The sequence below is a fragment of the Sphaerodactylus townsendi genome, linkage group LG07, assembly GCF_021028975.2.
Source record: "Sphaerodactylus townsendi isolate TG3544 linkage group LG07, MPM_Stown_v2.3, whole genome shotgun sequence".
Lineage (NCBI taxonomy): Eukaryota > Metazoa > Chordata > Lepidosauria > Squamata > Sphaerodactylidae > Sphaerodactylus > Sphaerodactylus townsendi.
Genome location: NC_059431.1, coordinates 21883553 through 21909711, shown reverse-complemented (window position 1 = coordinate 21909711; position 26159 = coordinate 21883553). Strand labels below are relative to the sequence as shown.

Here is a 26159-nt window from a genome sequence, read left to right as displayed (position 1 = left end):
GGGGGGGGGGTGGGGGGGGGGGGGGGTGGGGGGGGGGGGGGGTGGGGGGGGGGGGGGGTGGGGGGGGGGGGGGGTGGGGGGGGGGGGGGGTGGGGGGGGGGGGGGGTGGGGGGGGGGGGGGGTGGGGGGGGGGGGGGGTGGGGGGGGGGGGGGGTGGGGGGGGGGGGGGGTGGGGGGGGGGGGGGGTGGGGGGGGGGGGGGGTGGGGGGGGGGGGGGGTGGGGGGGGGGGGGGGTGGGGGGGGGGGGGGGTGGGGGGGGGGGGGGGTGGGGGGGGGGGGGGGTGGGGGGGGGGGGGGGTGGGGGGGGGGGGGGGTGGGGGGGGGGGGGGGTGGGGGGGGGGGGGGGTGGGGGGGGGGGGGGGTGGGGGGGGGGGGGGGTGGGGGGGGGGGGGGGTGGGGGGGGGGGGGGGTGGGGGGGGGGGGGGGTGGGGGGGGGGGGGGGTGGGGGGGGGGGGGGGTGGGGGGGGGGGGGGGTGGGGGGGGGGGGGGGTGGGGGGGGGGGGGGGTGGGGGGGGGGGGGGGTGGGGGGGGGGGGGGGTGGGGGGGGGGGGGGGTGGGGGGGGGGGGGGGTGGGGGGGGGGGGGGGTGGGGGGGGGGGGGGGTGGGGGGGGGGGGGGGTGGGGGGGGGGGGGGGTGGGGGGGGGGGGGGGTGGGGGGGGGGGGGGGTGGGGGGGGGGGGGGGTGGGGGGGGGGGGGGGTGGGGGGGGGGGGGGGTGGGGGGGGGGGGGGGTGGGGGGGGGGGGGGGTGGGGGGGGGGGGGGGTGGGGGGGGGGGGGGGTGGGGGGGGGGGGGGGTGGGGGGGGGGGGGGGTGGGGGGGGGGGGGGGTGGGGGGGGGGGGGGGTGGGGGGGGGGGGGGGTGGGGGGGGGGGGGGGTGGGGGGGGGGGGGGGTGGGGGGGGGGGGGGGTGGGGGGGGGGGGGGGTGGGGGGGGGGGGGGGTGGGGGGGGGGGGGGGTGGGGGGGGGGGGGGGTGGGGGGGGGGGGGGGTGGGGGGGGGGGGGGGTGGGGGGGGGGGGGGGTGGGGGGGGGGGGGGGTGGGGGGGGGGGGGGGTGGGGGGGGGGGGGGGTGGGGGGGGGGGGGGGTGGGGGGGGGGGGGGGTGGGGGGGGGGGGGGGTGGGGGGGGGGGGGGGTGGGGGGGGGGGGGGGTGGGGGGGGGGGGGGGTGGGGGGGGGGGGGGGTGGGGGGGGGGGGGGGTGGGGGGGGGGGGGGGTGGGGGGGGGGGGGGGTGGGGGGGGGGGGGGGTGGGGGGGGGGGGGGGTGGGGGGGGGGGGGGGTGGGGGGGGGGGGGGGTGGGGGGGGGGGGGGGTGGGGGGGGGGGGGGGTGGGGGGGGGGGGGGGTGGGGGGGGGGGGGGGTGGGGGGGGGGGGGGGTGGGGGGGGGGGGGGGTGGGGGGGGGGGGGGGTGGGGGGGGGGGGGGGTGGGGGGGGGGGGGGGTGGGGGGGGGGGGGGGTGGGGGGGGGGGGGGGTGGGGGGGGGGGGGGGTGGGGGGGGGGGGGGGTGGGGGGGGGGGGGGGTGGGGGGGGGGGGGGGTGGGGGGGGGGGGGGGTGGGGGGGGGGGGGGGTGGGGGGGGGGGGGGGTGGGGGGGGGGGGGGGTGGGGGGGGGGGGGGGTGGGGGGGGGGGGGGGTGGGGGGGGGGGGGGGTGGGGGGGGGGGGGGGTGGGGGGGGGGGGGGGTGGGGGGGGGGGGGGGTGGGGGGGGGGGGGGGTGGGGGGGGGGGGGGGTGGGGGGGGGGGGGGGTGGGGGGGGGGGGGGGTGGGGGGGGGGGGGGGTGGGGGGGGGGGGGGGTGGGGGGGGGGGGGGGTGGGGGGGGGGGGGGGTGGGGGGGGGGGGGGGTGGGGGGGGGGGGGGGTGGGGGGGGGGGGGGGTGGGGGGGGGGGGGGGTGGGGGGGGGGGGGGGTGGGGGGGGGGGGGGGTGGGGGGGGGGGGGGGTGGGGGGGGGGGGGGGTGGGGGGGGGGGGGGGTGGGGGGGGGGGGGGGTGGGGGGGGGGGGGGGTGGGGGGGGGGGGGGGTGGGGGGGGGGGGGGGTGGGGGGGGGGGGGGGTGGGGGGGGGGGGGGGTGGGGGGGGGGGGGGGTGGGGGGGGGGGGGGGTGGGGGGGGGGGGGGGTGGGGGGGGGGGGGGGTGGGGGGGGGGGGGGGTGGGGGGGGGGGGGGGTGGGGGGGGGGGGGGGTGGGGGGGGGGGGGGGTGGGGGGGGGGGGGGGTGGGGGGGGGGGGGGGTGGGGGGGGGGGGGGGTGGGGGGGGGGGGGGGTGGGGGGGGGGGGGGGTGGGGGGGGGGGGGGGTGGGGGGGGGGGGGGGTGGGGGGGGGGGGGGGTGGGGGGGGGGGGGGGTGGGGGGGGGGGGGGGTGGGGGGGGGGGGGGGTGGGGGGGGGGGGGGGTGGGGGGGGGGGGGGGTGGGGGGGGGGGGGGGTGGGGGGGGGGGGGGGTGGGGGGGGGGGGGGGTGGGGGGGGGGGGGGGTGGGGGGGGGGGGGGGTGGGGGGGGGGGGGGGTGGGGGGGGGGGGGGGTGGGGGGGGGGGGGGGTGGGGGGGGGGGGGGGTGGGGGGGGGGGGGGGTGGGGGGGGGGGGGGGTGGGGGGGGGGGGGGGTGGGGGGGGGGGGGGGTGGGGGGGGGGGGGGGTGGGGGGGGGGGGGGGTGGGGGGGGGGGGGGGTGGGGGGGGGGGGGGGTGGGGGGGGGGGGGGGTGGGGGGGGGGGGGGGTGGGGGGGGGGGGGGGTGGGGGGGGGGGGGGGTGGGGGGGGGGGGGGGTGGGGGGGGGGGGGGGTGGGGGGGGGGGGGGGTGGGGGGGGGGGGGGGTGGGGGGGGGGGGGGGTGGGGGGGGGGGGGGGTGGGGGGGGGGGGGGGTGGGGGGGGGGGGGGGTGGGGGGGGGGGGGGGTGGGGGGGGGGGGGGGTGGGGGGGGGGGGGGGTGGGGGGGGGGGGGGGTGGGGGGGGGGGGGGGTGGGGGGGGGGGGGGGTGGGGGGGGGGGGGGGTGGGGGGGGGGGGGGGTGGGGGGGGGGGGGGGTGGGGGGGGGGGGGGGTGGGGGGGGGGGGGGGTGGGGGGGGGGGGGGGTGGGGGGGGGGGGGGGTGGGGGGGGGGGGGGGTGGGGGGGGGGGGGGGTGGGGGGGGGGGGGGGTGGGGGGGGGGGGGGGTGGGGGGGGGGGGGGGTGGGGGGGGGGGGGGGTGGGGGGGGGGGGGGGTGGGGGGGGGGGGGGGTGGGGGGGGGGGGGGGTGGGGGGGGGGGGGGGTGGGGGGGGGGGGGGGTGGGGGGGGGGGGGGGTGGGGGGGGGGGGGGGTGGGGGGGGGGGGGGGTGGGGGGGGGGGGGGGTGGGGGGGGGGGGGGGTGGGGGGGGGGGGGGGTGGGGGGGGGGGGGGGTGGGGGGGGGGGGGGGTGGGGGGGGGGGGGGGTGGGGGGGGGGGGGGGTGGGGGGGGGGGGGGGTGGGGGGGGGGGGGGGTGGGGGGGGGGGGGGGTGGGGGGGGGGGGGGGTGGGGGGGGGGGGGGGTGGGGGGGGGGGGGGGTGGGGGGGGGGGGGGGTGGGGGGGGGGGGGGGTGGGGGGGGGGGGGGGTGGGGGGGGGGGGGGGTGGGGGGGGGGGGGGGTGGGGGGGGGGGGGGGTGGGGGGGGGGGGGGGTGGGGGGGGGGGGGGGTGGGGGGGGGGGGGGGTGGGGGGGGGGGGGGGTGGGGGGGGGGGGGGGTGGGGGGGGGGGGGGGTGGGGGGGGGGGGGGGTGGGGGGGGGGGGGGGTGGGGGGGGGGGGGGGTGGGGGGGGGGGGGGGTGGGGGGGGGGGGGGGTGGGGGGGGGGGGGGGTGGGGGGGGGGGGGGGTGGGGGGGGGGGGGGGTGGGGGGGGGGGGGGGTGGGGGGGGGGGGGGGTGGGGGGGGGGGGGGGTGGGGGGGGGGGGGGGTGGGGGGGGGGGGGGGTGGGGGGGGGGGGGGGTGGGGGGGGGGGGGGGTGGGGGGGGGGGGGGGTGGGGGGGGGGGGGGGTGGGGGGGGGGGGGGGTGGGGGGGGGGGGGGGTGGGGGGGGGGGGGGGTGGGGGGGGGGGGGGGTGGGGGGGGGGGGGGGTGGGGGGGGGGGGGGGTGGGGGGGGGGGGGGGTGGGGGGGGGGGGGGGTGGGGGGGGGGGGGGGTGGGGGGGGGGGGGGGTGGGGGGGGGGGGGGGTGGGGGGGGGGGGGGGTGGGGGGGGGGGGGGGTGGGGGGGGGGGGGGGTGGGGGGGGGGGGGGGTGGGGGGGGGGGGGGGTGGGGGGGGGGGGGGGTGGGGGGGGGGGGGGGTGGGGGGGGGGGGGGGTGGGGGGGGGGGGGGGTGGGGGGGGGGGGGGGTGGGGGGGGGGGGGGGTGGGGGGGGGGGGGGGTGGGGGGGGGGGGGGGTGGGGGGGGGGGGGGGTGGGGGGGGGGGGGGGTGGGGGGGGGGGGGGGTGGGGGGGGGGGGGGGTGGGGGGGGGGGGGGGTGGGGGGGGGGGGGGGTGGGGGGGGGGGGGGGTGGGGGGGGGGGGGGGTGGGGGGGGGGGGGGGTGGGGGGGGGGGGGGGTGGGGGGGGGGGGGGGTGGGGGGGGGGGGGGGTGGGGGGGGGGGGGGGTGGGGGGGGGGGGGGGTGGGGGGGGGGGGGGGTGGGGGGGGGGGGGGGTGGGGGGGGGGGGGGGTGGGGGGGGGGGGGGGTGGGGGGGGGGGGGGGTGGGGGGGGGGGGGGGTGGGGGGGGGGGGGGGTGGGGGGGGGGGGGGGTGGGGGGGGGGGGGGGTGGGGGGGGGGGGGGGTGGGGGGGGGGGGGGGTGGGGGGGGGGGGGGGTGGGGGGGGGGGGGGGTGGGGGGGGGGGGGGGTGGGGGGGGGGGGGGGTGGGGGGGGGGGGGGGTGGGGGGGGGGGGGGGTGGGGGGGGGGGGGGGTGGGGGGGGGGGGGGGTGGGGGGGGGGGGGGGTGGGGGGGGGGGGGGGTGGGGGGGGGGGGGGGTGGGGGGGGGGGGGGGTGGGGGGGGGGGGGGGTGGGGGGGGGGGGGGGTGGGGGGGGGGGGGGGTGGGGGGGGGGGGGGGTGGGGGGGGGGGGGGGTGGGGGGGGGGGGGGGTGGGGGGGGGGGGGGGTGGGGGGGGGGGGGGGTGGGGGGGGGGGGGGGTGGGGGGGGGGGGGGGTGGGGGGGGGGGGGGGTGGGGGGGGGGGGGGGTGGGGGGGGGGGGGGGTGGGGGGGGGGGGGGGTGGGGGGGGGGGGGGGTGGGGGGGGGGGGGGGTGGGGGGGGGGGGGGGTGGGGGGGAGGGGGGGGGGGGGGGGGGGCGGGGGAAGGGGGGGGGGGGGCGGCCGCCGGGCCAGGGCCCCCCCCGCGGGGGGGGGGGGGGGGGGGGGGGGGGGGGGGGGGGGGGGGGGGGGGGGGGGCGGGGGGGGGGGCCCCCCGGGGGGGGGTGGGAGGGGTGGGGCCCCCGGGGGGGGGGGGGGGGGAGGGGGGCCGGGCGGGGGGGGGGGGGGGAGGGCGAGGGGGGGCGCGGGGGGGGGGGGGGGGAGGTGAGGAGGGGGGGGGGGGGGTGGGGGGGGGGAAAATCATATGAAATCAGGACAATCCCTGTGAATCCTCGTTTTACCCGCTCCCTTTTAACAGCAGCGTTAAAGCTCTGTGTAACAGTTCATACTGATTTTTAAGGTGTGGCCTGCATTTCACACCATGAGTTTTTATTTTATTTTTCTATTTATATCCCACCTTCCCCTGTAGGGCTCAGGGCAGTGAACAACAGCATAAACAGCAAACATCAATAATTGTATCATCACAATAATAGCAGCATAAACAGCAAAACATCCATAATCCGCATCACAGCAGCATAAACAGCAAAACATCAATAATCATAGCACCACTCAACTACAAGACTAAAATACAGTGAACATTTTAACCAATTTTTTTGTGTACACTCTATAATAAATATAATTTTGTTTTAGATTTACAGTTTTCAACTTAACCTTTGAGGCTCCCCATCACTTGTAATTCACCAACGAAAGCTGTTTTTGTGCTCGAGGAGAAAGCTGCATTGAGGTTTTTGTGCAAATAAATCCTACACAGGCCTGGAAATCCGTTTCACTGAAGTGGATCACAACAGCAAGGACATTTCTCCGGCAACTGCTTGGGCTTGTAAGGAAGTGCAAGGCTCCCAAAATATAGAGCAATGCAAACAACCTTCAGACTTGTACTTCCTACAGAAGCCTTTAAAAAACAGCATTTTTACCTTCTATTTGCTCTTGCCATCTGCCAAAATTTGGAGTGTAAGCTCCCAGGAACCTGTTGGTTTGCATTACCCTGCTCTGTGTAGTAATGATGCTAATAAATATGACAGATGAAGCTGAACATTATTAATTTGCAATACTGAGGAAAAAGTTGCTCAGCTTTGCAAGAGAACTGCATTGGTGTTTTACTATCTTAGATAACATCAGAAAGGGCAGCCTTGTTCACCTGTTGCAAAAATAAACCAAAATTTTAAAATTTGCTCCTCCATAAGTTTTTGTGAAACAGCTTATGTCCCATTCCTGCCTCAACTAAAGTTTGTGCTTGGCAGAAACTTAACTTTCAGGTGCCACTAGAGTGCTATTTAATCCTATACGGAGTGCCTCCAGTCTCCTCACTGATTTCAATGGGGCAAAAAGGAATAATGACACAGGATGCTCTCAACCCTCAGGAAAAACGCGATTAAGAGCAAGAGGGGAAAACCGACGCTCCCGCCTCTTGCTTTGGAAGGGAGCGGAGCCTGAGCACGCATGCGCAGTCGCTCGTGCCGTCGGCGCTCCACCTACCAACTGGTAGCCCAGGAGGCGCTGAGGCCGCAAAGAGAAGTAGCCGTTGATGCGGAGGGGACGGCCACGCGCACGGTGGGTCGGGCGCGCGGGGGAGGGAGACCTCGCCTCAACGGGCAGCGGAAGGGAGCGACGAAGGACCCCCTCAGCCCCTTTGCAATCCCCCTTAATTGTTTAGCTTCCTTCCTGCTTTCATGGGGGATGAGGGGGTATTTGGTCCCCAAGGATGGAGGCAGGCAGAGAAAGCGGGTCGCCTCACTTCCTCCCTTTCCGGAGGCGACCAAGGTTGTGGCTTCTTTATTCCCACCATCTCACAGAAGAAACAAGCAAAGCTTTTTCCTCGCCCTACACGCATTTTAATTCTTGCCAGCGTAACCTTCGATGGACTGATGTGTGCCTGAATAAAAAAATGCCCAGATGCTCCTAGAGTCCTGCTTGTTTGGGTTGGTTTGTTGCAATAGGCATGCTTTCATTTCGGGATTGCACTCCGATATGGGGATCGATGGTACCAGAGCGCTGCAAATCCTGGGGATCGATGGTATCAGAGCATTGCAAATCTTGGCAGGTGGCCCCCTTGTTTACCAGGGAGAGTTTGTGTTTTCTGGAATACGCCTCCCTGCAAACTGGTCGATCTCAGTTTCTGTTGATTATAAATGCTGTTTGAAATTTGTGTTCGCAAGGATCTGTTGCTAGTGTTGTCTTTTGCCATTCAATTTATTCACTCTCTTCCCTCCAGGTTCTGTAGAAGTTTTAAACTGCTGACTCAATGGGCAGATGTATCTTGTGTCGCCATGTCTGTGCATGAGCACTAAGGTACCAGATGGTGCCTAGCCCCCTGTTGCATGTTGGCCTGGCTTAAACCATTGATAAAGAGACTGCAGCCTGGAAAACCCACCAGAACCAGACTGCAGAACAATGACATTTCACCCAAGAATCTGAAGAAGGAAAAAACCCTTTTTGGTTTGGAAAAAAAGCAGAAAAGGAGATGACATTTCAGAGGCGAAAACAGGAAATCTCATAGCTTCTAGAATTCCACACATTTAAACGGGTATACATTTCTAAGATCTTTATTTCCATACCAGTATACTGCCTGAGTCCCTTCGATCACTATACCTTGTAGAAGGCACCACCCGGTAGCTGATTTTGCCTGTTTGCAGGATGGCACCTTCAAAAGACCCTGGTCAGATAAGCAAAGCTGTCATTGTAAATCATTGGAGCTGTGGGGTTGCATATCTGAGTTCCATGGATGGCTGGATTCAGGATAGCCTCAGCATACCAATCCAGTTCTTGGTGTACTAAGAAAGGTGGAGCGGGGAGAAACGGTGACAAGTAATTCTTCAGTCCATGAAGAATCTGTTCTGGCTTGGAATGGGTACTGTCACTCAGGCCCACTCCACACGGGCCAACAAACACGGGTTTAGAACAGTAAAAACCCCATGTGGGGGGGTGGGGGCACTTCACACAGATCCTGCCCCTAAAGCAAGTCTGCCTCGTGTTATTTCTCTCAAACTGGGTTTTTTGAGAATTGCGCTATTCACGAGTCTTAAAAAATCCTGGGTTGTAGTCGCTTGCAAGCTAACAGCGGGGCAGGAGGTGCTTTATTTGCCTCCATTTTCCTTTAAAAAATTTAATGGCTTACATCTGCATAGTCACTCAGGTGTAGATGGTTGTATCGTGGGATCGTGAGACATCAGCATGGCTGTGGGGGTTCATTTGTGCATGCCTACGCATCTGTGGGAGGTAAATTTAAAAAAATAGACATGCCTCCATGTGAAGGCACGACAGCAACCCATATTGTTTCTGCGAGCTCCAATCACTGCTTGCACGGATACATGCGAATGCAAAAACAGGAAAAAGGGTTGTTTTATCCCAACTGCAACCCGCTGTGCGGAATGGGCCTCAGTCTCTCACTAACAGCTCCTGCATGTACAGACTGGATCAGTTTCAGCTACGATGATAATGCCAGCCATCACATTTTTATTTTCAAATAACATTTCAGACAATTATTTTCTGTAATTATATGAAATTGTTCTTTGGGTTTTCATTTCAAAAATGAAATACATTCCACACTTTTCTAGGCATGTTGACGGTTTTCCATCCAGAACTTTTTCATCTTGAAACTCTTATGGCTGTCCTAAATATCAGTGATGGAAATTAAATTAGAAGTTGTAGCTTCAACATGCATCAAGCAAAGGAAGCCCTGGCCTCGAATCATTTGGCTGGGCCAGGTAATAATTCACTTCATTTTACATGACATACAGTAAGGGGCTTGGTTCTACCGGAGTAGATATCTTTTATGTTTCATTTATTTCTGTGTTGCGTATGTAACTCTTTGCCATTGAAATTAATGGGGCAAAAGTGTTTACTTGAACTAGACTGTGCACTAAGTCTGACTATGTAGCGTAGAATTCATTATGTTGAGAATTGGAACAAAGTTATAGATTATTTAGGAGATCAGATGGCATGATATTGTGGCGAAGGAGGTTAAGAGCTCGTGTATCTAATCTGGAGGAACCGGGTTTGATTCTCCGCTCTGCCGCCTGAGCTGTGGAGGCTTATCTGGGGAATTCAGATTAGCCTGTGCACTCCCACACATGCCAGCTGGGTGATCTTGGGCTAGTCACAGTTTTTCGGAGCTCTCTCAGCCCCATCTACCTCACAGGGTGTTTGTTGTGAGGGGGGAAGGGCAAGGAGATTGTAAGCCCCTTTGAGTTTCCTGCAGGAGAGAAAGGGGGAATATAAATCCAAACTCCTCTTCTTCATTATTGCTGCTACTATCACTTAGTTCAACTGCTGGCCTATCTATTGCATGTGTGTATGCCAGTTCTGTATTCGTGGTGTTCTTCCAGAGTCACCCTAAGAAGAATGTCATCATGTGATTAAAAGGCATCAACCATGATGTCCCAGTTCCATTACATTGTCAGTTAATCTGGGCTTTAACATCTTCTCTGTGACCAAGGGAATTTTCATGTATGTCTGTGGGACATTTCCTTTTAGGCCTGCAGAAATAAAATCACACAATCAACAAAATTTAATCAAACATCTTATTCTTAACAAAAAAAAAGGGAGACGCTTTGGACTACATTGTATTTATTCAGGTAAAACTAGAGCACAGATACCTGTAGAAAAGACTTGACTGTATTGTTATTTTTTATAACAATAGGAAAAAGAGGCTGTGTTTCTTCTGGATGCGAGAAACCTAAATGAAATTAACCTGCTTTCAGGAAAGACAAAAAAGAAAATCCCTCTATTACATCCCTTGCTGAAAAATGTTGTAGTCTTAACAGCATCAAGGAATGGTTAAGTATTAGTACTAAAAGTTTGTTTTATAATATATTTACGTTCATTTAACTAAAATTAAGTATGTTTATGAAAACTGAAAGTTATGATAGAAGCGGAAATGGAAAACGTTCCAAAATTGTTGCATTACTTTAAAGGTGTTTTTTTTCTTATTTGAAAGGAGCATGGCTGGCAGGGTTGCTTAAAACAGGAGAGATCTTTCTTTGGAACAAAGATCAAGATGATCTAAAAACCGTCTCGGCAGTTGAGGAGTCTATGAAAGCAGTCATAGCAGCACAAGGTAGGAATATTCATGTAATATATTTTTAAGGTTTTGGTTTTGCTTATGATTTTATTGATGTATTAATAAACACAATTGATGTATTAATAAACACAAACTATAATAATAGTTATGTATAGAAAGAAGGCTTCCTAACAATCCTTAATTTATTTTAGTGTGGATAATATTCTTATGGGGATGGGATGCTAGATCTGTAGTACAATGTATTCTATGTATAGCGAGTGCTATAGATTTACAGCACAATCTGGGGTGTGTATCTGTGTGAATCCATTATGGAATCAATGCAGGGTTGTACTGACATGGGTGCCCACTTCACCAGCATAAAGGGCAAATACGCCGGCAGGGTGGGCGAATACAAGGCAGTGGGGCACTGTGAAAGTCTGGGCTTCGATGGCATCTGTTGGGTGCAAAATCTCACACCGGTGGGGCTGGGGGGCGGTCCAGGAATGTTCCCAGAGGCAGAACCGACTGTAGTCAGCTTCCAAAGGACTTTCAGCTTGGGAACACTTCCCTCGCATCCCCTCCCATGCTGGCGGTAGACATATGACAAGAAAAAACATGTTGAAACTCTGTTGCTTCAATGATGTTTCCAGGCAGCAAGACTTTTCTTCCATTTTCAGCTTTTCAGCCCTACCTGTAACCCCTTTGCGGGCAGCGGAGCTGTGCTGCTGTGCAGCCATCCTCGGCTGCCTTGCACTCCCAGCGCCATTTGGATTGAACGGTTAATGTTTTTGCTCCTTGGAAGTCAAGAAACACTTTACATAGTTATTTTTAATAGCATTTAGCAACAGCTAGTATGTTAACAATATATTTCATACAGAGAATATATATTATGCGGATAATAAGAGAGAAGCTGTTCTGACATGCAATATTATTTTCTAGAATGTTCTTTGAAGCTATATCTTTATGTTTCTGATGATGGAAAAAAACTGCTCCTTGCTACTTCGGTCTGTGTCTTTCTGTGGGAGAACACAGAATGTGAAAATACATCGTCTAAGCATTGTTTAATGGGACAGTGGTCACAAATTATTCCTGAAGCTTCAGTTTCATTGCCATCTGTTGAAGAGAAAGAAGCTGCAGTGAGTGCTGAATTCATCAGAAATGAGGTAAACACTCGTTCTTATGATCTTAATTGGGAATGGTCTTTGTGGCTTGTACAATAAGTCTTCTGGTATCAGCCCTGTAGTCATGAGCATGGTCTAAATGTGTTGTATATTTGCTATTAGCTGTCTTTTAAAAAGAACATGACAGAAATCGTGTCATTTGTGCATGGTATGCTGTTGGCTCTACATTAAATTTCTAGCCTTCCCAGACCCCTACCACCTAGGAAGAGTTGTAAAATAAAACACACAAAATTTTCGAAGAAAAACCAGGGTAAATAGATGTTTGCTTAAAACTTCATAGCACCTGGTGAGTCTTGTTCAGGGGCAGCTCTGATATGATGGACTGAAGGATAAAATATTGGGAAGAATAAATATGATTGAAGAAAATTGTCTCATTTGTTTTGTTTGTTTGTTTGGGGTCTTCTCAGTCTCAAACTGCGGTCAACAGCAGCCAGACCAGGCTGTCCTCCAGGTCATGCCGCTGACTCAATCTGGCTGCTTTCTAGGTTCAAATGGCGTCTCGAGTTTCACTAAGCTTTTCAGGCGTTTCTGCGAGTCGCACCTGCATGAAGCGAAACTTCAGACTCTCTAAAGTTTTCTGTAAATCGAATATCCTCTGTTGAGCCTCTAAGATGCTACTGGCCCTCAGTATAGCTGATCTGACCGCTTTGTCTGTCTTTGTAATGCTGCAAGACAAATCCACACTATATAGTAGGTCTGTTTTCTCCTAGCTCAAGCATCAGTTAAGTTAAAATTTTAAGCTGGCTGCCCATTAGTTCCTCCCCTCCTTGCTGCAAATTCAGCAGCTGCCTCTTAGACTGAGGGGAACCGTATTTCGCCTATGCAAGAGGGCCTCTGTCTGAGTGCACGTTGAAGACAAAATGAAGCAGCCTTAGTCATAATGTGCCGAACACGATGCGACAGGAGCAATCATGATTGTTTAATCATGTATATGCTACAATGTGTAAATTGAGAGTGGATATGTGTCTAATCATGTGTTGGTGTCCATTCATACTATAAAACTGGTGTGATTTCCAGAGATAGGAACATACTGGGGGAGCTGAACCATCCACTGTCTTTACCTTCCTGCCCAGCTCTGATAGCAGAAATGAGGTGGGGCAAGCAGAAAAGTCCTTGGGTGATAAGCGAGGAGATGAATAAGCACACTCTATAATCCTAACCACTTGTGCCAGGGGATCTGCTGTGATTGGTGCTTGGGCAGCGATAAACATGGCCTTTCATATGTATTTTTGCCTGGCTAGGATTCTGCCATAGTATTTTACACTTTTCTATACTTGCGTGAGCTCATTATATTTGCAGCTTTAACTGTCAAGTTTAAGTCATATAAATTTTCATAGTATTCAGTTTTGTTCTCCCAGTGTGCTTCAGGAATGGTTTTATGCAATTTGAACTTTGGTTATAGATCTCTCCCTCCAGTAATTGTTATTAAACATTATTTTGATTTGTTGGCAGATGCTGGGTGACTGCTGTTTGTGTTGTTTTGCATTTTGTTCTGAGGAGCATTTGATGCTAACATTTTTAGAAATTCGGTGGCAGGAGAACAGTTTTAGAAGTCCCGGGTATGTTTTCAAAAAATTATTAAATTAGAACACAATTTTTTGAAGCCTGATATTAAAATTTGGAAATGTATTATGACATGTTTTGAATAATATACAGCTACTTTTATAAGTGAAAATTCTTTTGTAAACATGGTCAAATGTACTCATATTTGCATGAATAGATTGAATTGCTAGCTGACTATGTGATTATTTAATCAATCTGCATATTTTCACATGCATGCTGTGTATCCTAACATTTACAGCCCAATCCAAAGGCTTTGTGTCTGCGCGCGCACGCAGCAGGCAGGAACAGAGCAGTCATGCTGTCTCCAAAGAGGCATTTGGCAGCATGGCTGCCAGGAAAACAAAGGAAAACCCTTCTATTCATGAAAAACCCCATTCAAGGTGGTGGCTTATGCCTCCCTTTTTGGTGGTATAAGTCTGTACTCAGAAGAGGGGGCATTCATAGGCCAAAAGGGCTCTGAAAGTTGATTAAAGTTGGCCCGCCCCCAGGAACACCTCTGGAATGCCTCCATCCACACTGGCATTCCCTCCAGCAGTGCAGAGACAAACCTCCACATCTGGCTGCTGCAGAGCCATGTGGTATCCAGCCGCCAATGTAATTACCCCTTTATTGGCATCCACGCCCCTTGGCCAATGCAAGTGGCAATGACGGTGGCCCAGGAGTCACACCACTTTCAGTGCAACTTTGCCACACAAACCCCCCTCCCTTTGGATTGCACGGTTAATGTTAATGTCTGTAATTCTGATTTTAAAATTCAGTTTATAGAACAGTGAATTTCATTTTTTTGTTTCACATCAGTAAAAATAGCTGACCATGGCCACAGAAATCCATCCATATCTAATGTTTCCTTTTGTGTTTTTCATCTGTCTTTCTTCTGCGTAGTTCTTCTCCTTCTCAGATACATTGGGCACAGCAAACATGCTCTCTGCCTAATCTGATTCCTTGTTGTGAGTCAGTGAAATCAAGAGGTGCTTTGCTGACTTCATTTTCAAATGATGGGCTTGTACTGGCAATAGCTGTCAATCAGAAAGATCCACAGGTATGAACATAGTAGCATGACAAAATTGTCTTGTTTGTACTTTTTAGGCTATTGATGGTGGGACTGTAAACCTCTGTAGAATTACATCTGACAAAGACTTTAGTAAAGGAATAGTAGTAAAAGTGTGTCATGAGTTTGCAAATGTGTATTTTATATTACGTACATTGCATCAATGTTTATATTTAGCAAGTGTTAATATAAACTGTATTGATTTGTGATAAGAGCTAGGAACATCCTCAAATAAGAGACAAACCTTCAGATTTTATGGTGGTATGTTTCATGCAGTTTGACTATTCTGTCTTTCGCTATAAATGTGTCTTTTAAAAAAAATTTCAGGCAACTCAGATTTTGTTTATGAGCACCATGAATTTCGTTACTGTTTCTGGAAGTGTTAAGGGCTGTGGTAGCAAGAATCGGAAGGTTCCATCAAAGTTTATAAGGTCAGTATCTATTCAAAAAGTAAACTTTTCCCCTCAGAAAATATTTTTAAAACCCTGTACTGTGAATGCTTATTCCTGAAAGTGTCATTTGTTGTTCTGTTCACAGGTCCTATTGGATTGCTAGCATGAGCTGGACTCCCAATAACCTTTTCTTGGCCTGCATGTTAAAACGTGGGTCATTGGTCTTAATGACGTGTTTGGGTGAATTACTGACTTTGGTTACTTTTGGTTGCTCTGTAGAGTTTGGCCCAGCAGAATTTATTCCTCTGCATCCACTAATAACATACAGGTGAGAAAAATCAAAAATTTTAGGAGGTTTGTTTTTAAAAAAATCATTTGATCATATCTTCCTTTCCAATCCTTTTTTCTATTTTAAATGTCTGGTTGTCCAATTAATTATTTTCCTCTTTCTGTGTCTTCTCAATATTTGTGTCTCATTCATAGTTCTCTTCTATTTCTAAATGGCTTTGCTAAGCAAATAACATATTCATCATTTAAGTATTATTTAAATACATATTAGGACCAGATGTTTTTATATTGTCTTAAGAGGCTGTCATTAGTAACAGTCATCTTAACACAACAGCAAAATGAGGAATGAAATAAAATTCTGATTTAAAAAACCACTATATAATTCTGTAGAACTTCAAAAGCATTAACTCAGTGATTCTTTTCAAATAATGAAATTAAATTTTGTGAAATAAGTATTCAAAATGCGGGATTTCTAAAATTGCAGCCACAATGCTATATAGAGGTATTTTTGGTAGATATAGGACTTCTGATAGATGGGTTTGGCATGAATAAAATACTAGTTCACAACTTAGCATTCATTTAATTTCTTAATATTAAGAGTTAAATTAAGTGTAGCAAGAGACCTGAAGCATTAGGAAACAGAGATTACATTAAATATTGTTACATAGAAATCTGCAAATGTGCGGCTATGCCCTGCAACTCAGACTCAGTATTGGTATCCTATACTGCATTGCACTAAAATATCCTGCACTACTAGAGTGAAAATCATTTCTTTGTATGTATCTAATTCAGTGATTCCCAACCAGGGTTCCATGGTACCCTGGGGTGCCATGAGCACGTCCCAGGGGTACCATGACAATGCTACCGCCTCCCCCCCCCCCCACCGGAATCAAATGGATTTTGAAGGGGGAGATTTAAACAACATTGAAAAACAGCATTGTTTTATTTGCCTAAATTTGGCATGGATTGGGGGGGGGGGGTAGATTTAAAAGGAGCTCTCCCTTTAAATCCCCCCAATCCATGCCGAATTTAGGCAAACAAATGACGCTGCTGTCAACGCTGCTTTCTTTCCCCTCCCCTCCCCTCCCCTCCCCCTGCTTGCCACTCCCCCCACCTACAGGCCAAAAATGGAAAAAACCCTAAAAAATGCAAAAAAATAATAAAAATAAAATCAAACGAACCTCAAGGGTACCCTGAGATATGAAGAGTGAGGTCAAGGGTACCGCAACGTTGAAAAGATTGAGAAACACTGATCTAATGTATCCATAAAGATCATGTCAGGATCCTGAAAGAAGTAAAGCTATATTATTACAGTTCAAAAAAGAGATTGAAGATATTTGCACACTAGAATATCTGCCTGGTTGCAAGCTTATTCTGATTAAAAAAGAGACTTATCTGAGAAAACTTTATGGCAAAATGTTAATGATGCAGTTTTGAAATTTCTATCAAACCAACAGAAAACAGCTAGTGCAAGAGACATGTAAATATCCTTTTTGCTGTTGAGAATATATCCTGCAGGTCCCTTCGCATGTTTCATTGCTTTCATTATTTCCATTGTGCTTTTTTGGTTCGCATGTTGTGGTATATATGTTTCCATGAAAAATCACAAGGTTTAAATTATCACTAGAGACTTCCCTTCTACAGGGGCAGAAATGGATCTGGAGGAGGTTTGCATGGGTGTGTTTGCATGGTAGGATAGACTATATTTGCTGATTGCATTTCCTGATAATGGTTTTTTTTATTTGCCAGATCACACCTCGCTCTGTTTCAAGATTCAAATCACTCCCATAATTCATCAGCCTCTGAAGGAGATCATATGAGGCAGATGTTTTCTGTAACATCCCATCCAAGGTTACCTTACCTCATTGTCTCTGATGGGTACAACATAACGGTTCTTAGATTTTGCAGCAATTTTTCACCATCAGCATTTTTGAGATCATTACTGCTTGACTCAGCCCAGAGACTTGAAAAACTACACCACAGTCTGACTGCATCTAAGGTACTGTTGCTTTTTTGGCTTCTGACTATTATGGGAGGTTATAATTAAAGTGTCCAGATCCTTGCCTGGAAATGGTATCCACTTGTGTGAATGTCTTGCAGCACAGAGCAAGACTACATCCCCTGAGCCTTGTGCTCTGCCCTTCCTACAGTCTCTTAGGCCTTTCTGCATGGGCCATATACGGCTCCCTGGGGACGGCAAAAATGCCGTCCCCAGGGAGCCATTCGCACAGGTGGTGCTGCTAAAACGCAGCAGCGCCGACCTGGCTCCCCTCCACCACCCCCAGGGCGGCGTCAGGCCGCCTCCAAAAACCTCCCTCCTGGAAAACAGTGCGTTCCCGCCGGCGCGGTGCAAACGGCACTGCCGGGAACACGTTGTTTTCCCCGTCCCTCTCCCACTCACCTCGTCGCCTTCGTCGCTCTACTGGACTGCTGAGACCCTCCCTCGCTGTCCTCCGGCCCCTGGAGGTCGGAGGGCAGCGTGGGTGGGTCTTAGGAGTCCAGCAGGGCGACGAAGGCGACAAGGTGAGTGGGAGAGGGACGGGGAAGAGGCGGCTCTGTGCGGAGCCGCCTCTCCCACGCCAGCCTCTGCAGGGGCCGCTCGCACGCTCCTGTGCGAACGGCCCTCACTCCTCCCCCGGCAGAATTCCTGCCGGTGGAGGAGCGCCCTTTCCGCAGTGCGGAAAGGACCTTACTCTTATACAGAATTGAATGGCTGCTGGTGAAAGTAGATAGGGAAGATGGTGACTTGTAGAGGAACATAGTGGTGCTGTGGCATGGTTAAAGGGAGATGGGATAAGCAGCCTAACTTGCAGTATCCCTGCCTCATCCAGCTAGCTGCTTTTCCTCACCATTCTTTGGAGGTGAGACATCAGTTGTGTTACCATCTTCTCATTCTGTCTTTTCTTTTTGACAGAGTGGAGTCAGGTTTCACTAGGGAGTGACAGGGACAGCATAAGCCAAGAAGAATGGAGCAGAGAAATGTAATAGGTTTGGTGGGGGTGGGGGAGGAAGAGGAAGAGGAAGAGGAAGAGACACATTACGTATTCCAATTTCCCTGTTCAACCTTGAGGGATTTTCTTTTAAGCAAGTATTCTGAAGAACCTCATAGCCAGCCGGTGGGCTGCTGGCTCCATACATTTAAACATAGGCTCAAACTACATTGCATCAATTGGCAAAAAGAAGTTTTTGTCACCTCTTCTCTCAGCAGTTTATGCTGTTCAGGAGGTGGGTGAGAACAGTTAGTTTTCTGGATGACAGACCCTTTCCCCTGCTCTATTGGTGAATAGTCAGGAGAATGGGCAGCAGCTGGAAAAATACAGTAAGGAAACACATCTGCCTCATATAACCTGGAGCAGTGGAATTGCTCTTGCTTTTCCACTGGAAGGTTTTCAGAGTAACCAGAGCTTTCTTGCATTATAGTGCCCTAAGACAGGTACTGATACAGCTTATGGGCTTGGATCGACCTAGTTTACATAATTTAACTGGAGTCCTAAACAGCGTTGTACTGCTGTTGAAATAAGTGACTTTAGATGTATGTAACTTTGCACTGTTAGTTTCTTATAAAATGTTTATTTTCTGGTTAAACAGGTTTCTGTGTGGAAGAAAGTATTCAAATATTTTAGTTTCCAGTTTACAGGCTAGAATAAAATATGTACTAGGCTTATAAATTCTAAGATTCTTTTTTGTTCTCTGGGATCTTTCAGAGTAAATACTTATGGAGTGACATATTTATTTTAATATATTATCGGTGCAATCCTACAAGTTCATTGAAATCAGTAGGATTGCACTGTGCATTTCCTAGCACATCCTTCTCGAGTTTGTAGCATGTCTAAAGTATTAACCAGGTGTCCTGATAATATTTCAATTATCACAAAAATTTTTATCCCTAGTCCTGTCATTTCAACCTATGCATATGTACTAAGAAATTTACCTCAGTTATTTTAATGGAACAGAATAAAGCTTGCATGAAATTGCAGCCTAGTTTGCATCTAAAATATAATTAACAATAGTTTAGTTGTTCTTTCTACAAGTCGGATTGCCACAGATACTAAGGCCGTTTCCGCATGGCCTCTAAGCGCCCCCACGCCGGCAAGAATTCTGCCGGCGTGGGGGTGGAGGCCCGTCGTCTAGCAAGTGCATAGCGGTCGCGAGCCGGGCCCAGCATTGTTTCGCCGCAGGGAGAGTAGCGGCTCCGCCTGGAGCCCGCCTCTTCCTTCTTCCCTCTCCCACTTCCCTCGTCCCTGTATCATTAGGTCACTGCTGGCCTCTTCAGCCCCGCCCATGCGCTGCCCCTCCGACCACTCCAGGGGTCGGAGGACAGCGCAGGGAGGGACTTAGGAGGCCAGCAGGACGAACGACAGGGACGCAGGGAAGTGGGAGAGGGAAGCTGGCAATCGCTCCCAGCGGGGTGCTTGTTAAGCGCGACCGCGCCGCCCGTGAAGACGCTGTCCCCTCAAAAACAACCCTTTAAAGGTTGTTTTTTTAGGCTGCCTGATTTATCACCTGAGTGGGAGGGGAAGGGAAGCCGGGTTAAGGCGCTGCTCGCGTTTCAGCAAGCGGCCAAGCTTGTAAAGCTTAACCGGCAGCCTGGGGGCGGCGTTTTTACCGCCCCCAGACCGCCGTTTTTGGCCCATGCGGAAACGGCCTAACTTTGCTTTCCATTTTTATTTTTGGTCCTTGTAATGTTTAGCAAGTCATGATAACTATGTCCCTCCCTGTATATTATTGGCAATATTTCTTGTGATCTTATCAGGATGTCAGCCAGAACATAGTATTCACATTCATCTTTTATTCAGAAGGGACAAACTAACAATCATATGGCTGTGTTGTCATTTTCAGCCTAGAGAAAAACGTCTGCCACTGCGATCGCTGTCCTCCTTAAGAGTTAGTATATTACAGAATCATCAACACCAGAGTTCGTTTGTCTCTGCAATTCCAAAATTTCTGCAAGATGACGAAGGGACAGAACAAAATAGGAAAGTAATAGGCTTTCAGGTATTTGTTTTTAAACTAGTCTGTTGATATATGTATAATATAGGATCCTAGTATGTGACAGCCATTATTTGGTCTTCTGCATAGCAAGATACAATATTTTCTCTTTTCTCTGACGACAAACTTGGATCCTGCCTAGAATTTCTGCAGATGCAGGAGGTTGGGGTGGGTGGTCATTTTTGCCTGTTCCGTCCTCCCACGTTAGCTCTGATTTCTCCCCAACCTATCTCTACAGGTCACCTGTCCCTCAGAAGTAGCATTTCAGGGGACATTTTGGAATGACACGTGGGGCGGGAGGTATTGGTGGAAATGGGCACTCTTCTTTTTGCTTCAGGAAGTTCTAGGCAGGATCCAAGTTAAAGTCTTTCAGAAAATCAACCATTGAATGGAGAAATGGTCTGGCAAAAAAACTGTACACCTCTCCAGTGACTCATTTATAACAGTCCATTAAGCCATGAGAATGTTCAGTTATTCATTACTTTAAATCATGTATTCAATATTTACCTTTTTCCAAAGTGCTGAATGTTCCTTTCCATGTCTTTCTGTTGTTATATTCTTTTGTCACAAAGCCTATGTGCTATGTAGACGTCCTTGAATAAAATAAAGAATAGTGATCAGTTGTAATATGCAGCCAACGAGCTGGTCACTCCACTCAATTCCAAGATTAGAAGGTACTACTTTTACTCTGTTTTGTTGGTGGCCTTTTAAATTATTGATAAGGTTCAATTCATTGTTCCCCCACCTTTTCTTTGCCGTCAAGTCACATCTGATGTATTGTATCCCATTGGTGGGGTGTTCAAAACAAAAGACTTTCAGAAGTGGTTTTCCATTGCCTACCTCCACATCATGATGCTGATATTCCTTGGAGGTCTTCCTTCCAAATACTCACTAGAGTGACCCTGCTTAACTTCTGAGATCTGATGAGATTAGGCTAGCCTGGGCTATCCAGGTCAGGACTCATAGCTCCTCTGCCCTGCAAGAAATCTGCTCGTTGAATATTCTTGAGTTGCCCTCTCCATTTCATATTTCTCTAACTGCAGTTGCTACAGCGTCAGAGTTCTTCAGAATAGCTCTTTTTTGTTCGGGAACTCGCCCGTATTTTCTGTACGTGTAGACGTCTGCAAAAGATAGCTTTCTGATAAAGGATACTGTTTCTTCTTAATTTAGAATGACGCTGAAGATTCTGATGAAGACAAGCAGTTTCAAAGCAGTTCATTTGTTTTTGGGAGCCAAAATGCCGATACCTCTTTAAGCAACGAGGGCAGGTTGGAATTTGCATCCATGTTCGACACCATTCATGCGGTGGACAGAACTGAAGAGAAAGATGGCAGAACTTTAGAACTGAACTATATTCAAAAAAATCTACTTGCAGCTTGGAGAGTAGGCATTTCAAGAAGTGTACAAGAAAGAGATAAATTGCTAAGTTGCACTACCAGTTGCATTGTACACTTTTTCAGTGTTTTACAGTATGGAAAGCTTAACTTTGCAAACTTAAGTCACTCTTTCAAGGATAATCCATGGATACAGAGTGTCTTAAACTGTTTTCAGCAGTTTCTGACTCTCCTGAGTTGGGATGCTATGCACGGCCAGACACTGGGACATCTGCTAAAGCTGACGTTGCGTACCCTAAAACTAATTCTTGCTGAACAGCATGGTCGTCTGTTTCCTAGTAATCTTTTGGGAGGCTTCTCTTTGCTGAAAATGGTTTCCTGTTGCCTAAATGACAAAAAAGTGCCTCAATATGAGATGCTTCCAGCAATCCTGGATGTCAACAGCAGTGTAAAACTGGACTCTTTAGCTACGCTTGCATTTCAAGCTAAGGACTGGAGCTGCCATCAAAATTGTTGTGCAGTGAATTCCGTACTTAAAAACTCTGTTCCAGCAGTAAAGCTGGGAAGGAATTCAGAAAAGAGGTAGGATTGTTTCCTAATCTGCATGAAGTGTTCTTTTAACATGGGGTGGGGGGTGGGGTTGCATAGGATAATTGTGGGTTTATCAGTTTAACATATTCTGAATAAAGCCTGTTAAATGTGATGGCATGGATTCCAAAGAACTATCTTAGGCAAGATGGGGCAAGGGGTTCTTCCAACATCAAGCTGCCTGTTGTAACAGAAATTGGTTTTGGGACTTCCCTCAATACATTGGTGCCTATTATGCAGCAAATAAAGCAAGACTTGCAACTTTAACTATGTGGTTCTTTGGCATCTGCCCATTTGTGTTTTGTCTCATAAAGTGAGGGTTGCAATATATATAAAGACAAGAGGGCATCCGTGAGAACTCACACAGGACGGGAAATCACATTTTCTGCTTCCCCTCAACTGCTCGGTCTGGCTTGCTCTACAGACCCCTTCTCCACCCCTTTTACTGCTTCTTCCTCTTTGCCCTGGATACATGCAGGTGACTGTATTAGCTTGGGGGAAGTGCACCAAAACTGGGTATTTTTTTCAAACTAAGAATTTTTTTTTGCAGACTTGGAGTTTTTAAATCAAGTTGCAAGTACAATTTAGACTCAAATGCAAGACCAGATTCCCCCGTCCCCAGTGTGCCATCAAAAAAGAAGGAGTCATCTTACAGTCACATACAAGTTATAGTTATGTCCAGTAATAACTGTGGAGGGTGGGGGATAACATTTTTAAAGGGGTCATTTTACATTCAGGCTAGTTTTTCTTTTGAGTAAATACGGTATTGTTTTACGGCATTCCTTCCTGTTCCATATAATATGCTACATAATCTGTTGCAGCATCCATTGCTAATCTTTGGCTAAACTGACTTATGATACTGGTCTTGAATACTTTTTGAATTTCAGGTTAACTGTACTGTGGCAGTTTCTCTATCAGCATGTCCTTTGGTATCGGGCGCAGCCAAGCAGGAAAATGCTGATCTCAAGTAAACCACAATCTGAAATACAAAATGTACACAAAGAACCAATGATTGAAGCTCTGGCGAGTCACATACAGGCCATCCTGCAGTCTTCAGGGGAGAAACTGGAGAAAACACTGAAGCTGAACTCTGTGGCTGGTCAGTTTTTGCATGAAATTACACTCTGTTGATGTTCAGGACCGATTGATGTATCTTGTCCCTGAGGCCTTGTACATAAGACATAGTTGGTCAAAAGACATAGTTATTTTAGTATGTTAAGTAAATTAGCATGAGGCTTTCACTTATTCTAATTTCCTCATGTCCCAAAAATGCCTTTAGTTAATTCTTGCTAAGTGTTCACCTTTGAAAAGTCTTCATCACTATTAAGTCTTAAATGTCTCAAGTATACATATTCCCCTACAATAGACCAGAAGCAGGGGATGTGGCAGGACTGGGGAGACGACTTCAAGAGGACTGTCGTCACTTTCTGCTGAGCATTTGTCAGTACCGCTATTGAGAGGAAGTTGTGTTTCCACGTAGTAAAAAAAAATTCCAGTTATAGGATAGTGGCCTGACAGGCTCCTGGGAGAGATGAGCTATTTTTCAATAGCCACTGCTAGAGACCTCATATGGCATTAACAGCCCAATCCGGGGGGGGGGGGGGGATTCCCTCTGGAGCTGGCACAACCTTGTACTGATGTGGGTGCCCATCATGCCTCAGCAAGGGGCAAATGCGCTGGTGGGGGGGTCACTTCCCCAGTGGACAGTGTCCATGTGGCTCTGCAGCACCCAACCCGGAAGCTGCCACTTCCCTCTGGGGCCACATTGCAGGGGGACAGGCCAAGGGTTGGAGCTGACCTTAGTTGGCTTCCATTGCCCATCCAGTCCCCTTGTGCCAGTGGAGCCGGCCTGTGAGATACAGCAAGATTTCTGCGGCATATCTCTGCTTTCCCCTATCGGGAATTCTCGGCAGGGTTTTTTTGTTTTTTGTTTTTTATCTTTAGGGCTTCCTGCACTGCTGGAAAGCCCTTTGAAGGGGGAGGGGTGTTGCCCAGGCTGCTAGATTAGTAAGAGAGCTGGTGAGAGAATTTGATCCATCTGTGGTATCTCAACCTACACCATCACTGAAAACTGGATACTATTGATGCTATCTTTCTGGAACATCAGCAGCAATGGTGGTTGCAGGATTATCTGGGGAACTGAGGAGAGGGCTCATCTGCCCCCATGTTGTGCCCTTTTTATTGAATTTGTGTTTTTGAAGAAGACAGGATATTGTTTAACTTTTAGGACAGTTTGAAATAATTTTCAAATGAATCACATTGTCTGTCTTTCGCTCAACTTAAAGCTTACCTATTCCAATATCTGACTAATATAGTAGGTTTTTCAGCCAAAGAAGATCTAAGTGCTGGATTTTAGTGCTTTGTCTTCTTTTTTAAAGGTGAAGAACAATTTCTGACAGGGTCTTATAGAGAATCTGTGGAGATATGGGAGAAAGCTCTTCAGGAAACCATAGGAAAAGGTAAGGTGGTAGAAATATTCAATGTCTAGGCATCATCTGGGAAAATGTAATGGTTTTAATTTGCATTAGCAGATATCTCCTATAAACCTGACTTCTAAGCAAGTTCAATAGAACACTGAACTATTGGTGCACAGTTTGGAGTCCTTGAGAGTTTTCAAGGCAAGAGTTGAGAAGTTGTTTGCCATTGCTTGGCTTGGTGTCATAACCCTGGTATTCCTTGGTGGTCTCCCAAGGTTGACCCTACTTAGCTTCCGAGACCTGAGGAGATTGGGCTAGCCTGGACTATCCAGGTCAGGGTGAGCAGAGCTTAACATTCATAAACATGTGTCTGTTTTCTGCTAAATGTCCAGGGTTATGTTTTAATTTTGGAAAATTCTGTTTAACATAGGAGGAAAGAGAATACCTTTTCTTCAAACTCGATACTGCCTTGCTATATTATATTGTCATCTGTATTACTACAATCTTAGCAAGGCTCAAGGTCTGTGTGATCATCTCGTGTATGAGCTCCTAAAGCGGACTAATATTTCCGTAAGCGAGAAGGACAATGTCCCAGGTATGTCGCAGTTTAGAATATCACAGTTTAGTAAAACAAACTATTGATTGTCATTTATACCACTGTTAGAAATGGTAATACTATTATTGTCTTTTAAAGGGCTGTTTTCAGAATGAATGCTGTTTATCTTTTGTATAGTGGGAAGAGTTCTGAGTAGACTTAGAAGGACGTAATTCTGTGCTATGTTGAATTCTTAATGACTTTGACTTATATAACGGCCATTATGCTATATACTTTTTCATTTCAGATGCTGAACTCATGATAAGATCTGTTCATACTGAGGCTATCCTGGCAGTAGTTCAGTCCTTGGCACGATTCATGGCGGCCTACTTCACTAATGAGCCGCTTTTTGTGCTTCTTCCGCATAACATTGACGTGTTACCTTCACTTCACATCAAGCCAGGTATTCTGTCAGTTTTACAATTTACTATCATAAGGCAGCTCCACTGGATTTCAGCACTACTAAGTACAGAGAACTACAGACTTGTAGATGCTGGGGCACTAGATGGTGATTGTTTCAGGAGTTCCAAGAAGAACAGCTAATCTTACAGCTGTGAAGGTTCATGGTAATTTTTTGTTTGAAAACGATGGGAGATTTCGCTTTGCACTTGGTCCTCTAGATCAGTTATCCAACAATTTCACTTTGCACTTGGGCTGATTTCTTTTTTTTAACCCTAGACAGGTATCCTCGTATTACACCATTGCAGCATTCCAGAATCACCACAGCAATTACGGATCAAGGTCTTTCTTATGTCTGGACAGCTGAATACTGTCTTGACTTGTTTCTGATCGGTGGGCTAGTTCCAGAAGCTATGTGGCTGGTACATAAGCTTGGAGACTGGAAGATGTCTGTTTCAATTGGAGTGGCTTTTAATCAGTATTGCCAAAGCAACAACAGCTTTTCAAGGTAAGTCATTTTCTTATAAACAATGAAATGAATGTGCTGTATTATTTTATTTTCTGCCTCATTATAGATTTATCAAGCCTCTAAATGTAAGGCCCTTTCCGCACGGGCCAAAAACGACGGCCTGGGGGCAGTAAAAACGCCGCCCCCAGGCCGCCATTCGCACAGGCGGCGCTGCTACAACGCAGCAAGATGCTTCGCAGCAGCGCCGACCTGACTGCGCTCCCCCTCCCCCAGGGCAGCGTCAGGCCGCCCTAAACAACAACCCTTTAAAGGGTTGTTGTTGAGGGGAAAGCGTCTTCCCGGCGGCGCGGTGTGAACCGCACCGCCGGGAACACGCTGTTTCCCCTTCCCTTTCCCATGTACCTCTCGTGTCGCCGTCCTGCTGGCCTCCTAAGTCCCTCCCTCGCTGTCCTCCGACCCCTGGAGGTCGGAGGGCAGCGTGGGCGGGGCTGAGGAGGCCCGCAGGACGGCGACACGAGAGGTACGTGGGACAGGGAAGGGGGGAAGAGGCGGCTCCGCTGTCTGCCGGCCTCTCCAGAGGCCGTCCGCATGCCTGCATGCGAACGGCCTCTGCCTCCACGCTGGCAGAATTCTTGCCG

The 26159-nt window shown here is 53.5% G+C and overlaps 1 protein-coding gene across 6 annotated transcripts in view; it reads left to right on the top strand.

Annotated features, from left to right (window-relative positions):
• The first annotated feature begins 6720 nt into the window (after positions 1 to 6720).
• The window catches only part of CPLANE1 (ciliogenesis and planar polarity effector complex subunit 1), a 61873-nt gene continuing 42434 nt past the window's right edge, over positions 6721 to 26159 (top strand). For 5 of the 6 annotated variants that reach the window (XM_048503543.1, XM_048503540.1, XM_048503539.1 and 2 more), the window contains exons 1-18: positions 6721 to 6810; positions 7472 to 7783; positions 8814 to 8963; positions 9899 to 10034; positions 10196 to 10315; positions 11198 to 11421; positions 12892 to 12998; positions 13885 to 14041; positions 14378 to 14481; positions 14588 to 14770; positions 16480 to 16729; positions 19570 to 19725; positions 20890 to 21635; positions 22529 to 22740; positions 24020 to 24100; positions 24489 to 24653; positions 24901 to 25056; positions 25332 to 25560. In XM_048503543.1, coding sequence (XP_048359500.1) covers positions 8883 to 8963; positions 9899 to 10034; positions 10196 to 10315; positions 11198 to 11421; positions 12892 to 12998; positions 13885 to 14041; positions 14378 to 14481; positions 14588 to 14770; positions 16480 to 16729; positions 19570 to 19725; positions 20890 to 21635; positions 22529 to 22740; positions 24020 to 24100; positions 24489 to 24653; positions 24901 to 25056; positions 25332 to 25560 — 3107 coding nt within the window. In that variant the 5' untranslated portion in view covers positions 6721 to 6810; positions 7472 to 7783; positions 8814 to 8882. Of the gene's footprint in view, positions 6811 to 7471; positions 7784 to 8813; positions 8964 to 9898; positions 10035 to 10195; positions 10316 to 11197; positions 11422 to 12891; positions 12999 to 13884; positions 14042 to 14377; positions 14482 to 14587; positions 14771 to 16479; positions 16730 to 19569; positions 19726 to 20889; positions 21636 to 22528; positions 22741 to 24019; positions 24101 to 24366; positions 24397 to 24488; positions 24654 to 24900; positions 25057 to 25331; positions 25561 to 26159 lie in introns of those variants that run through there. The other variant, XM_048503542.1, reaches the window with a different exon arrangement.